General features: G+C 39.6%; 1 protein-coding gene across 3 annotated transcripts in view; it reads right to left on the bottom strand.

Moving 5' to 3' along the window:
• Positions 1-16,423, bottom strand: part of PELI1 (pellino E3 ubiquitin protein ligase 1) — a 45,189-nt gene that overhangs the window by 3,392 nt on the left and 25,374 nt on the right. For all 3 annotated transcript variants that reach the window (XM_050894984.1, XM_050894985.1, XM_050894986.1), the window contains 3 exons: positions 4,436-4,577; positions 3,193-3,322; positions 1,495-1,596 (listed from right to left, as the gene is read on the bottom strand). In XM_050894984.1, coding sequence (XP_050750941.1) covers positions 1,495-1,596; positions 3,193-3,322; positions 4,436-4,577 — 374 coding nt within the window. The remainder of the gene's footprint in view (positions 1-1,494; positions 1,597-3,192; positions 3,323-4,435; positions 4,578-16,423) is intronic.

The following is a 16,423-nucleotide window of genomic DNA, read 5'->3' as shown; positions in this document are numbered from 1 at the left end:
GAAGCAGCAAATCTGTCAGGAAAGACCAGGTACAAGATGTTTGTGGTGGGGAGGGGTTACATTAATATACACAGAACACAACATCTCACTACAATCAGATTTTTCCAGTAGCTGCGCCTTCTTTTCTGGTTGCATGGAAGAATGAGTTTTGCAGTCCCACACAACTGTACCGGGTTTGATAGAACTGCATGGGTTTCACTACTTTTCCAGTCAACTCATCTTGTCCTTATAAAGTATGAAGAGAAGTTATATCCCTCTCCCAAACATCCACGTAGCCAGGTTTAAAGCCCACTTACACACTACTACCTTTCACTCACTTCCAGAGCTCTCAGCCTCTTATAAAATAGCTGGTTATATTAAGACTGATTAACTGCTGGGCAGGACACCCAAAAGCCCGAGGTGCTTTTTGGTGAAGGCTGGAGAGCCTTCATGAGGCTGAAACTGCTTTGTCAGAATGTATTTTTCTATTGCTTCTTAGGCAGGATAACCCATCAGTACACAGTGATTGCCACTGGCAATTTTAGAGCAGCATACATGCCACAGCATGCCTGAAGAGAGAACACTTACACAAACAATAGCTTATGCTGCAGTTAGTTCATTACAGTCCTTTTGCTCTGTTGCAAGTATTTGCAGTTGCATAGCAGCTTCCTCCACCACTTACCAACACTTCCCACCTCCTTAGATCCTGCAGTGGCGTCACAGCTAAACGCTGTGACAGCAAAACTCCTTGCCATAAATTAGCAACAACAACAAAAAAAAAAATCAACGCAAGATCAGTCCAGGAATCAGAAGGAACAAAGCACACAAAACACCCCCAAAACAAACCCTTCCTTTTGAGAAAAACAGGAAACAATTATAAGATATGAGCGCACACCACAGATGCAAATGTGTTTGTGGTTCCTTCTCATACATACAGGAACTGCAGCAAAGTTGCTCTGAACTGCCAGCACATAAGAATTGGGCCTCCTCTCTCCACATTTCCCAGCGCTTTAGACTTATTTCTGGGTTTACTTAAAAGAGTTAGGGCTATTTTTCATATTAGTTGTGTCAAAAGCTCTCCTGTACTTTCACCTTGTATTTCTTCTACCCCGTCTCCAACTGGCTGATACCAAATCCCTTTGTAAATGCTAGAAGCAAAGTTCCAAGTGCTTAAAGAGAACTGTGCACTTTACTCTTCATTTTGCAAGGAGGGACTAGGAGACAGGTTACGTGACTTGCAGACCGGCCATCAAAGGCAAAACCATAATCATGTGCATTAGTCACAAAAAACCAACTTTCACCTCTGACCAAGCCTAAAAGAGATGCACAGATATACAGACTTGTTCATGTGATGCCCTTGGGAATGAACAGAATTAAACATCTCTGAATAGTAAAGTGCAGAAAAGTGACACATGCAAACTTTTGGGTCTGAGGGAAAAGGCCTGTTGAGAGGATGTCTTGTTAGAAACTACCAAAACTGAGAATACATTTATATATCATATTTACTTCACATACCTGGAACATATCTGTGTTGCTGTCATGTGTATATTCAACTACTACTGTCTGGGCCCGAGACAAAGTGTAAGATATGCTGTGTTGGTCCTTATTACTTATTGCCTATGGAAAAAAATGCCAAATATTACTGAACCAGTGAACAATAATTCTACTGAATACAGCAGCAAAGCAGACATATATATAACCAGGCTCTTGTTCTGCTCAATTAATGCATTAAGGCAGATGGTTGTTAGTGACACACCTGTAGTTAAACTTCACAAAAACCAGTCCTGGCCATTAAAAAAAGCTGCAGGATTGATTGAGCAACAGACCAAACTGGTCTCTTCACCACATGCTGCAGCAAAATACACGTAACCAAGACATATTATTAGTCATGCTTCGCGTTAAAGCAACACTGGCCTTAACACAAAAGAACAAAACAACTGAGTGCAAAGGCTAAAACTGAATGTAACACCTTCATGGCCTTCTCAGCCTGAACTTCTCCAACAGCAAACTGAGGACAAAAACAGGGACTTAATTTCTAAAAATGGGATCTGAGTTCATACTAAAATCAGTGATGATTAATAAGATACATAGACCAAAAAATTAACAAGTAGTGGTGGTAAACAGGGTAAAATGAAGAAACTCAGCACAGGTTGCAGAACCTGTAGCAAAGTAATCTAGGTTTCAGTTTGTTAGTCTAGATTTTCATTCTGCAGCTACCTACTAGGAACTGAACAAACACTCTTCTAAAAGTGCTTCTAAGTAGCACTTACTTGAAGGCCATAAAGAATTAGCAAAAATAAATGTTCTTTTCACAGATCTCCTATATATGTAAATCTATTACAAGAACTTTGGTTAGCAAAATGCTTTTTATTTCAGAATACTTCATGCCATTCCCTGAATTTAGGAATCAATATTCTTAAGTGTGAAGGTATTTAGGGAGTCAAACACTTAACACTACTGTATTTAAGGGCCTGATCTTGACACCGGAGATCTCTAAATAACCACTAAGCATTCTCAAATTCCATTGGTTTTAGTAGAAATGCTCCATTTGTTATTGAACATAATTGCACATACATTTGTATCGCCACAATACAGAAGTATTTCATGGTAACACCTTAGCTATATTAGTTTTGACATGAAATACAATTCAGCTTCAGGACCTAAGCCCTTCCTTTACTGTTTCTTAATGGGAACTCTGAAACTGATTACAAACCCCATAAAACATACCCTGCAAACCCCACCTGTCCTCATCCCTGGGGAACTCCTACCCATTGGATGGAGTAGCAAGTACACACAGAGCTTTGGCAAAGGATCATTTAAAAGTCAGTTTCACGTGAAGCAAAGTTAGCCTTAAAGCATGAGTGAGTGCAAAAACAGGAAGTCTAGAACAGATGTCTGTAGTGAGTTTGGAAGGAAAACAAAATAGAAAGTGTTTTACATGACTAGCCTATGCCCTGAACATTCATGTTTCAACAGTAAACATTTTTTCTTTCTGGACACAGCAAGGACTGGGAACCAGATTTATTTTGCTGAACAGTTTCTTGCTAACCCTGACAGGTAGCAAAACACCTTGGATAAACATGAACCATTCTTTTTGCAGCCAGAACTTCATGCTTTTTACATCATTTCATCTCAGCATAACAGCACTGACTTCAATGAACTCTTTAGACAGCACCAGGAGAAATAAGACTTAACTAGACAAATCGAGCTTACCTTTGCTGCTTGAGGGGTACAGGCAATGTGCACAGTGCTAGGTTTCACCCCATTTGCCTTGGGCCTTTTAAATAAAGCAAACCTACTTTTTCTTCTTCCTCTATCTCCATTTGGGAGAGACCCATTGTACCTATCAAAAAGCACAGAAAAAGAACAAAGTCCATCTTCCTGTATTACTTAGCTTCTCATGACATACAGACCCACAAGAACTTTCATTCTAAGCACAAAGTCTTCTTAATTACTATGGTATTAATAATTACAGATTTCCAATTAATCACATTTAAATCTGAGAATTGATAAACACAATATTGAAACATGCCCACAGAATTACAGCATCTACACACAAAGCTTGTAGGGCAAGGGATGCTACCCAGATTAATCTCAAAGCCACTATCAACAAGCAAAAAAGACTCGGGTCCCAAACATGAAAACAAGTAAGGTTATATGCCTGTCTGTAGCTTTATCTCTAAATGATGTGTTCACACTGTAAATGAAAGATTCTAAATACTCACCAACCCTGGTGGAGAGCTAGTATTTTAGAGAATTATGATTGAAATAAAAACCCATAAGAAATAGATACGCTGTCCTCCGAGACTCCAGTTTAATCTATTAGAAAACCCTCAGACTCTCACTTTGAACATGTAAACATAAACAGGCCAGCCAGCAAACTTGCTTTATTAAACTCTTCTGTTTGCACTTGGATATTATAGTTAGCTACTACATTCTTATAAAACTCCTTTTATTTTACTTAAAGTTCTAGGGAACCTCTCCTTCCACATTATCACATTAGTCATCTGTATCGGCCCAACCTGGAACCAACTGGGAAACCCTTCACAAATTGACTGCCTTTGTCATGAAACGCTTACTTTGGGAAGAACACAAGAGCTGAAAATCAACTTAAATCTACTCAAGTGTTTAGAGCCCCACCTCCATGCTCACGCTATCACAAAAAAAAGTATGCATACTGCAGTGCAATTTTCCAATATATCACATTACTTATAACACCCGGTTGCCACTGAAAAAGGCAGCCCTCCCTCCACTCCCTCCCTTACATGAGACCAGCTACCAAAGAAAAGCTTATCAGCTCGCAATTCAGTTGCACGCTCACTAGATACACTGCAAAAGAGCGAGTTCAAGTGGCAGGTTGTGGGACCATCTCACAGCAGCCTGTATTTTATCTGCTTTAAGTGCACCCTGAAATTCTACCTTCATTCTCACTTCCAACCAAGACACAAACACTTACCCTAATACAATCAATTCACCATATTTTACTGGTGCTTTTGATGGATGATTTTCTTGATCAGGAGAAAACATGAGCTTAGCTAATGACTTCTCAAATTTCAGGTCTCTGATCAAGAGTTGTGGCACACTTTTTTCATTATTTCCTGTAAAAACAAAGATAAAATTAAGTGTTAGAGAAAAGACTCAAATCCATCAATTACACAAACCTGCACACCCATCTGATACAGACGGTACAATATTTTGTGTTTTCCATATTTTGGTTTTGCCTGAAATAATTTTAAAAACATACATATAAAACCACATTGATTAAGGTTGAATTGCCTGGAAGAACTACCAGATCACAAAAAAACACAAGTGCATTTAGAAAATTCCAGTATGGCCTTTATAAAACATCCACAGTTGTTTTCCTTCATGCTAGTTTTTAGTATAAATGGTATATAGCTTCATTTAGTGTGTTTGGTTCAACTATCAAGAAGTAGAGCCAGATAGGTATTACATTTAAAAAAAAAAAAACAAAGCAAGACCAGTCCATTAGCCAGAGAGATAGAAGTTTTCATGGAAAGTATGTGATTCAGAGCTTTCCAAGAAATTTCTGGATTTGCAGATGGAAGGAAGTTGTATGACAATTTGATATCAAGTCTACCATACAAGTTTGGGGTGTGCAATGTGATCTCATGTTTAACCAGAGACAGATACAGCTGTTTGAAGATTTCCTGAGGGAATTCCACATAATTCTTAATGAGAACAGTCTCTTGAAGTGCAATTTTTCGTCACAGTTCTGCTTTGAGGAACAGTTCACACTAGTATTTTTTACAGCTTCTCATTAGTAACATTTCCAGACACCTCTGACCTTCCTAGAGAGAAAGCCTACCGAACAGAGCACTTGCTCGATAAAGAATAAAGCTGATGCTAGCCTGTTTGAGGCTTTCTTTAACAGAAATAAGAACATTCCCTTTGTCCTTCCAGGTAAGTTTTCATGCCAACTCAAAAAGGTATTAAGCTTCTTTAGTACTGATGGTTAATATTCTGCCTTCTGTGCAAATACACGTTTTGGCCTGCATACCATTTCTTGAATCCTGTCAACAACTTTGATCATGACTACGATGCTGTATCTCCATTTTCTTCTACCTCAACTAGACTGTAGATATTAGCAGAAAAGACGTTGTCATGCAGATTTTATCTACCCTGTTATGTCCTAACAACAGAGAAAAGGATGTGGCAGTGGCTTGACACCCTGCTCACATTCGTTCAGAAGCTGAAGCAAAGATCCCTTTACTGACCTGATCTCTACCCTCTCCTGGTCCTCTTTGTTCCTTCACAGAGAAGTTTGGCCTTCAACATCTCTTCTCAATTTACCAATTTCTTATTCAGCACGGATATGTTGATCCCCACCTGCAATCAGCTCACAGTGCTCTCTGAAAATTCAGTCTGCTCCTTCATGCTTTCTTACATGCTGTCCCACATATTTGGGAGGGCTTCACACAAATATGCGCAAAGACATCTTACTGTCCTACAAACTTTTGCTGTGATGCCTGCAGAACACAACCAGGAAGCTAAATTGAAACCTTTCTTTTTCCTTTAATTTCTCATTGTTTTCCAAATCTCCTCTCCTTTGCTTTCAGGTCTGGGTACTGTGGATTTCATAGTGCTTGAAATAAGAAGTTAACTGAAGACCGTCTTTGTGGTTAGCACACATGTAACATTATCACAATGGTATCCTGACCCACTGCTAAATGTGTGACTACATTGCAATACATCTGATCTGCACAACACTACTGTGAAGTGTCTGTGTCCCGTCTACACGACAGTTACGCCAATATATTTTTGTTGCATAGGAAGTAGTGTGCATTTTCACTAGGCAGCTATCCTGGTTCAAGCCTTAGGGCATCCATCATTTAGCTGGTGCAGAAAGTGCCTTATACTGATCCAACAGTCCCTATCTGTCACACAGGAATAGCAATAGCAGCACAGGAGAGAGCAAAGCAGTATAGTTTGCTCCAAAGCATTTCTAGATTGCTGACCCACATATAGCAGTAACTTAACTGGGTTGGTGAGAGTACTTACTGTTGTACCCACTGTTGTACTGTGGGGCCCAAGGTTTTGCCTTTAAAATTCTAAAATGAAGAATTTAAAGCAAACATGTGAAAATGTGACCTTAAACTTCTATCATGCCAGCAGTCATAACACATCGAAGTGGAGATTGTCCCATTTGATAAACGGAGTCCCACAACATTAACTGTGTTCACAATTTTCAGGTTTGCTATGGCCATCTGGGGTCTTCCTTGCCTCCTGGCATCACAACCCCGCCTTGGAGCGCCACACCAGCAATTCTCTGAAACCACATGCCTTTGAAGACACCGCAGGGGTGGTTTACTGACATTAATACTAAACAATCTAGCTCTTAGTGTTTGATAGTGCTTGGTTCTCTAGCCACATCTCCTTTCTAAAGTATTTCTACTTAAGTAGCGAGTATAAATCTCAAGTATTTATCTGTATATAAGAATAAGGATATAAATATATTTTCTATAAAGTATTTTTACTATCAACTTCAGCATTTCTTGTTTTGCTTTATTTTAAAATCTTCTTGCATTATAGTTGCTTATATATTGTCTTCTAAAAACAGCTCCTCAAGTTTTAATCTCCTCCCCAAATGATTAACCTGTTTTCTGCTTGAATATTGATCTCCTCACCAGCCTCTCCCCTGCAATTCAGTCCTCTCCCCATACAACTAATTTCATCTTGGCCATTGCATTTTGCATACAATGCTTCACATTTCTTTGCTAGAATACATAATAGTTGTCCTTTGAATCGACATTTAACAACTCGGAAGAAACACTGCTATGAAATCTGTAGCACCACCCATTAGGAAATAGCATAGGACTAGTAAATACCATGACAGGGTAAAAAAAGATTTGAACAGTATCCACTCAACACTATGGTGTTTGATAAAGAGCTAATCCATTCACTTAGAGAAGGTGGGAAGGCAAGCATTAAAAATAACTTTAACTTCTGCCATTAATACATGAAAAGGTTTGGTATCACTTCTCTGTTCACCCAAGTGAACAATTTCATGGAAAGCGAAAAAATACATCTCCCAGTCACAGAGTCAGCTTCTGAGTCTCATTAAAAGTAATTACACATGAACAGTTAAAAGAGACTCTACTTTAAAGAGTTACCCGAACAGGTGGCCAGTAACCTCCTCTTAAGAGATAACTGACCAGAAACCATAAAAGGGGCCAACAGTTCCAAGTGACAGACTTCAGCAATGCAAAAAGTTAACTAGAAAATCTTAGTATAAGGAAAAGTGTCCAACATCTAACGCTCAGCTCCCCCTTAATACATTTTTTGTTTCACATTTAAAGAAATCCAGCCAAGTTTATTTTGGGACCAGCATATATGACAGAAACCCACTTCTTATTTGACTTAAGGAAGGTTCAAGAGTTAGAAATCTAGAGCTATCATTAGTAAAACAGCTTGCTCATACATTTTCAAAAGCATGGCTTGAATGTTTGAACTTGTTTTTTTTAAAATGTGTCAGAACTTTATAAGTTGCACACACCACTTTCACAACTACTAATACCACCCAGTTAACTTCAACTCAAGCACATACAAAATTCAGCGCCCCTAAAAAAAAATCATCAGTGCAACATACACATTACTTCTCACTCACTATGATCTGCCTGATGCACTGTACCCAAAAGGAAGACTCATTTCGTTCCCACAAATAACAAAGATTAATTATATTCTTCCAATGAGGTCCCGAAGACTAGTCCAAGTGAAATTTGACGTCTACAAATACAACTCAAGCGTTGTCTCACTGGAGACGAGTCTAATAGGCCATGGGATAACATCTCCACTCCTGAAACAGAGCAGCCTTATGGATCATTTAAAGCTGGATAAAGCATTTAAGAACTTACAGGAAGGAATGCTCTTGAGTTGAGAGGAAGGATCCACTAATTTATATAATGGACCTTCTCTTGTAGTATAACCTGACCAGTTCTTATTCCAAGAATACTACAGGAGACTTCTTGAAAGTGTTAGGAAAGGCTAATTAAATATGTTAAAAAGACAATTTGGCCCTGAAGTGCCAGTATACAACTAAGGAACTGACTGCTTGAACAAAATATGCGCAAGTTCGGTTTTTGTTTCTTTTTGCAGCAGCATCTCCGGACACCAGTGGAGCGGGCTTCAGAGTAGGCTCTGAACAACAGACTGTTCTAAACTCCTCCAAGAACCTTCAACACTGATGAGGAATAAGGTGTTAATTACAAGATCCCACCCCATCCAACATTCTTCCAAAATCATAGAACTGGCACCAGCAAATTTTTCACATCAAGATCTCTGCTTCTGCTACAGAGAAGGGTCCGAAGTCTGAAAACCCCTACCTGTGCACAGTCCTATATTATAGAATTGAAAACATTTTGTGAGTAAAGCAACCTGCACACAGAGAAAACTGTTTTGGAAATGCATTACTTAGTTGGGTAAGAGGTGAGCACAACTGTTTGCAGTTAGCACAAAACCACAATGGGTACCAGTTAGCATCTTTCAGTCTCAAAAAGAGGAAACTGGAACAGGAAGAACTCATGAACAAGTAATACTTTTTTATTCTTAACACTGGTTCCTCTGGAGGTGGGAGAAAGCTCAATGAAGGTAACTTGCACAATACCGTCATGTACAACTGTTTTGAGGGACTGGAAAGAGATGACATCTAAACCAAAAAAAGTATTTAAAATTTGTTTTAGGAATGGAAATCCAGCTTCTTACAAGCCTTCTTGTTCTTCAATATTCACTTGAGTCACAGAAGACCAAGACTGCTATGGCAGAAAGCAAGCCACAGATTTCTGATTACATTCAAGTAGAAGGAAAAGCCGTCACATTCAAACACTAGTCTCTGAATCTATAGGCAGACTATTCTCTTGGAAGACCTTGCAAACCATGCTTCAGAGTGGATGAAGAGTTTAAGAGTCTGCCCATTTTCACTGAACATGCCATTTTCAGTGGGGGACGTAGAGATATAATGAATTTTGGTTGGTGTTGAACTATCAGCTTTAGCTTACCAGCCATCCTCAATCATTCAGCTCCCTTTTCTGATCATGAGACTCACACATGACTAGTCTTTGGCTTCTACAGAAAGTCTTCACATCTTGTTTGCACTAAGGCACAGCACCTTGTAAATAAGTTCGCTATTTAGTAGACCAAGTACAGCTTTTGGAATTGCAGCAAGAATAGCAGTATCTTAATGGTTAAAATGGGGCAGGGGGAAGGGAGAACATAAATTCAATGAGCCCAAGCAGAGATTCATTAAACACTCGGCTGTGAGCTAAAAATACTAGAATAAAAGTCTCTTTGTAATAAATTACCATCATTTTCTAAACACAGAGCCAGCATTATAGGCTGCTAGCAACTGTAGCTAGTGCCAGACTAGCCCTTTTCTAAAATACTGCATAAAAAAACCACTTTCACAGTATAAAAAGAAGTCCTCTGTCAATGAGTATATTAAAATAAAAATATGCTGATTCAGATGCAAAAATTGGATCTTCTTTTCCATTTTTATATTATCACCTTCTTTATGTTCTGTATCTACATATTCTAAGGTTTGATTTTTTTTGGCTTTTAGAAATAAAGCACAAGACAGCTCGTCTACTGATGTTTTAATTTTTATACAATTTGCTATTTGTAGTTCTCCATTTACTATCCTTGCAATTCTCATATCCAGCTCTTCCCTCAGCAATTCTGTGTTAAATCAGGGGAGATTCGGACAAAATGTAATCCAGTCCTTCTGACAGGTATGCAGTGACAGGACAAGAGGCAACAAACAAGCTGCAACACAGAAAATCCTCATCAGCTATTAGGGAAAAAACCAATCCAGAGAGGCTGTGGGATCTCCATTGGAGATAGTCAAACCTCAGCTGCACGTGGCCCTGAACAACCTGATGTAAGTCAGGCCAGTCCCACTTTGAGTAGGGGGACTGGACTAGATGACGTCCCAACCTAAATTATTCTAGGAACACAATTTTAGGAAGCGCAACACAATTTTATCAAGCAACAGAAACACACACCTTAGGTGCACTTTTGACCAGTTACACATAAATGATGAGCAACTCCATTACCAATGAAACAAAATTTTATCCTTACCCTCCTGAGGTTTACACATGACTGTCTATAGCTTTATTTGGATTTAAAACCCCATACTGCTCTTCAAACAAAGAATTCACATTGAATAGTGCAGTTACCTGACAAAACACAAGTAGGACCCAAGTTTGCCAACATCCATTTACACATTTAAGCTCTTTAGCACTTCAATTTCCACTAGGCAATCTTGCAACTACAAGATCAGAAACCAAACTCCTCTGAACGCATGCACAGTATTTCAGTGCTGCATATTCTCTTCTACAGTTATGTCCCATCCCTTCAAAGGCAGAATCTTGACTTCCAGATTTAAAGGACCAGAACATCAAAGTTAAAATCACTGTGAGACACAAAGGATCCATGCAGAATACTAGTCTCTCAAGATGAAGATATTTGCAAGCATGGAAGAAGGAAGAGGCAGTAAGTAATGAAAGAGAAGTGAAAAAAACCACCAAAGTAATTCCCAGCAGACTGACTTCTTGTTTGATTATGAGTCCCCATCAAGTCCAGGTTGCCAGATTTCACAAACAATATCAATGATATTACTGCTGATCTCCACTGGTGTGAGCAACAAGGAATCAGCTCCTCGCATCACTATGTTTCTGAAAGCTGAGACAAAGATTGAGAAATCACTTTCTTCTACATGATGGTTAAATCACCTCTGGAAAGTTATTCTCCTTTAACTGTTTTTCCTAGCAATCTTTTTGGAAGCTTTTATTAAAATAGTGTTTACTGAAGTGATCACCTGGATAAAAGAGCATGCAGAAGAATATGTGTTTATCAACCATAGTTTTCACACTTCTCCCAGTTTCCAGTTAAAAACAAAGCTCACGTTTCCTTCACACACACATCTGGAACTTTAAGTTCAGTAGGTTTTATATTCCACTTTCCAGATTAGCCAGATTCTGTCTACAGCTTGCATCCTTCACTACAGATGCACAGGAAAGGTGTAGTGATGCAGCTGTTATGTATTCAAATTGCATTGTCACTTCAGATCAGTAGCTTTACTTTACCTTTCTAAAGAAGGATAATTAATTTTCTCCTTTCTAGAAAAGAAAGTTTTTCAGTGCCAAAAAAAAGCAGCAGCCTTCGTAGTGTGGAAGATCAGTCCAGCCTTTTGCTTTTGTATGGCTTATTCTTTCCTTAGTCTATACTGTTCACCTTTTATAACCTCTGAATAAGCTTAGTCATCCACCATACACACAAGAGTGTCTTATGATACGAAAGCATTGAAAATAAGACAAGGCCAAGCTCTGAAATGAACAAGCAGTCTCTCCTGCACAGGATACCAAGCATAAAACAATGCAAACAACTATCTGCTGCTGTGCCTTGAGAACATCTGTAAATTCTCAATAGAGTGGTTCTTCATTCTCATAAACAGAATGAAAGCATCTTTTTACCACGGACATCTGCCGTTACTAGGTTGGTCATCCTGGAAACAAGTCATGCAAGAGCCACAGCACAAAAAAAAAAAGCACGTTGCCTGTAGACACTTTCAAAGGGGCATTAACTTGATACACAAGAGCAAACCTACTGCTTTGTACCAAGACTACAGCTAACTTTTTCCAGTCCAAGAAACAGCAGTTTTAGTTGGGTTGGCATCCTGTGTCCTGCTTCAAGTTCTGTTTCAGCCTCAGAAGCAAGTATGAGGTATGAGCAGTTCTCAACAATTTTAGGAAAGTCAGTAACAGTGCTGTGAGGACAAGTATCCTTGTTCAATGAACAAGGCAAGCGTTTCAGAACAAGACTTCTATTATAGGCACCTATATGAAAATCTGTACTTTATGACAGTACTCAAAAATAGCATTCCTGTTCAGAAGACGGAAAAAACCATCTAAGCACAGGGGCCTGATTTCAATTAGACCTCTGCTAACTGCAGTCCTGTTATTCTGAACTGCTGTCGATAGGATGAGAACGTGGCTGGGTGTGTTAAACCTGGAAGATTTATGTAACCGCTAATGATCCACTCCGACAGATTGACAAAAAACAATTCTGAAAATATTCCCCTGGAAAAAAAAATCCAGCATTTTTTTCAGTTACAAAAAGTAACAGCTGATCCTCCCCTGAGGAAACCACGATAGCCTCCTACAGGTTATAAATGATGTAATTCAGACTGCATGTGGGAAGCTGAAAACATTTGTCTTTTAGCACAAGGTGTCTATTTTAAAGCTTTCACTGCAATATTATCTATAACCGTAATTAGCTGAGAAAGTTCTTCACCAGTTAAACTGCTACATTTACATGCAGTCTACACCCCCTTACCACCCATGTCCTCCACATCAGCTTTTGGATATAGCAGTGACGATGCACGCAACCTTGCACGAGGCAAAGCTCCTCTGTTGACCACCCCTGCAGCACAAAGGCCAAACACTACAGGTTGTACTTGCTCAATCAGCTGAGCTACCTGTGAAAGTTATTCACATGAGCTACTTAAGAACAACTTGCAGCTTTCCATATGAGTTTTTGGCTGTACTTACACCTCGGCTGTTACTACAAACTCTGTATGTTTTGTTAAAAAGGGATAGTTTTGATTTCATACTCAGATTATCAAATGAAGATTATTTATATAATCTGTCATGTATGAAGCCATAAAACAATACGACAGAGGCATGCTGGTAGAACAACATTAGGTGTTCATTAGCCATAGCACTACCTATTTGTATCTTCAGGGAGTACCTTGCAAAAGTACAAGCAGGAAAACAAAACACTTAGTACAATACTGCTACAATGTGGCAAAAGTACAGTTCTGATACAGAGAACTTTGCAGTCAGGATCCTTTAAAATTATCCTCTTTACTGCCTTCAGACAAATTACACACTATTACCTTAAAAATAAGCAGTCCCAACTTTCATTGCAAGCCCACGATAGAAGCACAACTTCCATATACAGATGAAGAGTTTATACCAAAACAGAGGCATTTTATTTTTAAAAGGGCCGTTACGCAAACAGATGGAGCTTTTTATGCTTTGATGACTGAGCTCAGGGAGATCTACTGTCTGATGCACCTGAACTAGAATATACAGCCAAGGACCCTGTGCTTGCAGAAAACCACAATGACTTCTTGTTCTACAGATCTGAACATTACTGTTTTGCTTTTCATGAGCCTGACTTCCTGATGAGGCAGTTTATGTACCAAAGTACCAGCTAAATAGGTGTTTGTATTACCCTAAAGCCTTTTCACATAGCATACTATATCATCTTGCAAAAACAGGAGTTACAATTACATTTAAAGCCTTTTTTTGGTTTAGACAACAAAAATATTTAACTGCTCTATGAGAAATTCCCCTTCGTGTGATTTTGTTAGGTAATGACAGTTTCAAAGCATCTTGCTCTGCACCCTAAAAATGAGAAGCCACTGACACTTCTTACAAACAAGAAGCATTTATTAGACTATGTACTTTGAATGCCTCTTCCTATTTTAGGTGGAAGGGCAGCCCATAGACATGCTGCCTGTTCTCAGATTTCCTTTCGACCACATCACTGAACTATCTTTCAACTTCTCACTGAAAAACACTGCAACTGAGGAGGCTTTTAGAAGAGAGACAAACAATATAACACTAGAAGGGAAAAGTGATGGCATGCAGAGCACTTACCAGTATCTTTTTGTCCTTTCAGTATTTCTACACAGTAGAGAAGAAAAAAACACCCCTTCGATCTTGTTTAAAAGCAGCCAAAATCCACCAACTCCTTTAAATGCCCAGCAACTGCCAGACTGAGTGCCTCTGCTCTGCGTGCTTTTACTTAAGCTGTGGGTAGTGCCTTCTGACTAAAGAGGGGCTGGCTCTGCCTTGCGTAAGCTAGGTAAACACAACTGCGCCACGCACCATTGGCTGGAGTCAGAGCCTGCATCCTGCTCGCCGCTACATAAATTCATCCATCTCTGGCCCCAAAAAGGAAAAAAGGAAGCGGAGGGTGTGTTGAGAACGATCCTGCAGCCCAATTCCCCAGCAGCTCTGTGGATGAGGTTCTCTGAGAAACGCTGATCTATTTCCTTCTCCACTCCTCTTACATAACTGTACCCATGCTTGCTATACCTTCTTTCTTCTTTTTTTTTAATCATTTATTAGCCCAGCTAGCTTTCCTTACCTCCCACACAAAAAGTGATTTCTTAATACACTGAGAATTAAAACAGCAGAAAGTCTTCAGGCATTGCTATCCCTGTTTTCACTAATGCTACAGAATTGGACACGACATACCTGCAGACACCACCTGTGTGTACTGGACTCCCATGGCCAACAATTCTATAACAGCTCATTCCTGTAGGATGCACGTTTAGAAAGGCAAATCTGCACGTGCCAGACCAGGTTCTGAGCTCATTTCTTATTCCACTAACATCGAAATCACTGCATCAAGCCAGTGGGTGGGATAATTTAAATGTCTGAGCCATAAAATGGTGATCAAGTTACCTCAGCTTCCCAGTTACCGCCTTTCGGAATTGATCATGCAAATGCTCCAAGGCTGCTGCAAGCATATGATGCAGTAGCTTATCCTTTACATCAAGTTTTACATCACAGTTGTAGCAAGCCAAGAAGGTGTGCATGGTTACCCTGGCTCAAGTGATGTATACGCAGGCTGACATTTGACAGTTCTACAGGTGACTATTGCTCCCATTTCTGCTGCTCCTTCTTTGGCTTGCCACCTCAATTTTGCTAGCATAACTTTATGGACTGGCTTCCCTGATCTGTTCACGTTTTTAAAAGTTGGTTTACCTGCTCAATTGTTTTTCAGCTGGATCTGTTTCCCAGCTCAGCTCACAGCACGGCTGTGCAGTCGTACCAGTAGAACCGAAGGTGGGAAGAGCAGGCGCATTACTCAGCAGGACTCAAAGCTAAGCACTGTCAAACGAGTTTTTTGTTCATCATGCCATAACACAGCATAAGTTGCAACTCCACGTATGTCAGCTTCACTGCTGAGAACAAAGTGAATGCATTCTTGTTTCCTCTCTCCTTGACCTGTACTCCACAGCCAACCTTCCCCTCTACATAACACTATACGGCTGTCCTGTTACAGGATCTTGTCACCTACCTGAAAAACTCAACTGCAGAACACCTTGCCATAGAATATTCTAGATAATAAAACTATACATAGGCTCAAAGACACTTTTTTTCCCCTCCTATCATAGATTACTAAGCACAAAGATATCACTTCGCTCCACAGAAGTGATTGAGCCACAGCTGCTGAACACTGAGAAGTGCTTGGAGAAACATCGATGTACAGGTGCTCCCTTGTTCCCACTCTTCTTCTGGCCACCAAAAAAACTATGCTGCCAAATACTGATCTGAGATGGCATGGTCATTATCACAGTCATCAGATTACTGAGCTGGTAAAGGGCTTAGGGAAAACCAAAACAACACATAAACCTCAACTATTTTAACCCAAATAATTTTGCTTATCTGTTTGTGGGTTTATTCTGTAAACCCACTATACCAATGCAAGTGAGGGGATAGGAAACTTCTGAATCAATCTCATCAGTAAAGCCAGAGACTCATCAAGCCACATCTTGAGATTAAAGTTGAGCCTTCCTCCCTGCCAAAAATCAATGTCCTCACACTACTGGCACATGAACCTAGCTTTTCCACTGGTAACCTGCAGAACCTTAAAATAGCACTTTTTACTGGGGTGGAAGAGTCACCCAACCCCACTTCCCCCATCACCTTCAAGTATTTTATACTTCATCCTGGCCTATACACAAGGTTGGCAGCTTTAATATTGTTTTAATCAGGGCTAAGGGTTTGTTGGTTTTTTTGTTTTTGGTTTTTTTTTTTTTTTAAAGAAAACCACATCAGGACTGTATTAGTATCACTTAACACACAGATATGGCAACAAAGGTACAAAAGGTGCTCTGTGCTCAGGTATTTAA

The sequence above is a fragment of the Gymnogyps californianus genome, chromosome 3 (assembly GCF_018139145.2).
Source record: "Gymnogyps californianus isolate 813 chromosome 3, ASM1813914v2, whole genome shotgun sequence".
In the NCBI taxonomy this organism is placed as follows: domain Eukaryota; kingdom Metazoa; phylum Chordata; class Aves; order Accipitriformes; family Cathartidae; genus Gymnogyps; species Gymnogyps californianus.
The sequence above is the reverse complement of the archived record's forward strand: the minus strand, read 5'-3'. Positions and strand labels throughout refer to the sequence as shown.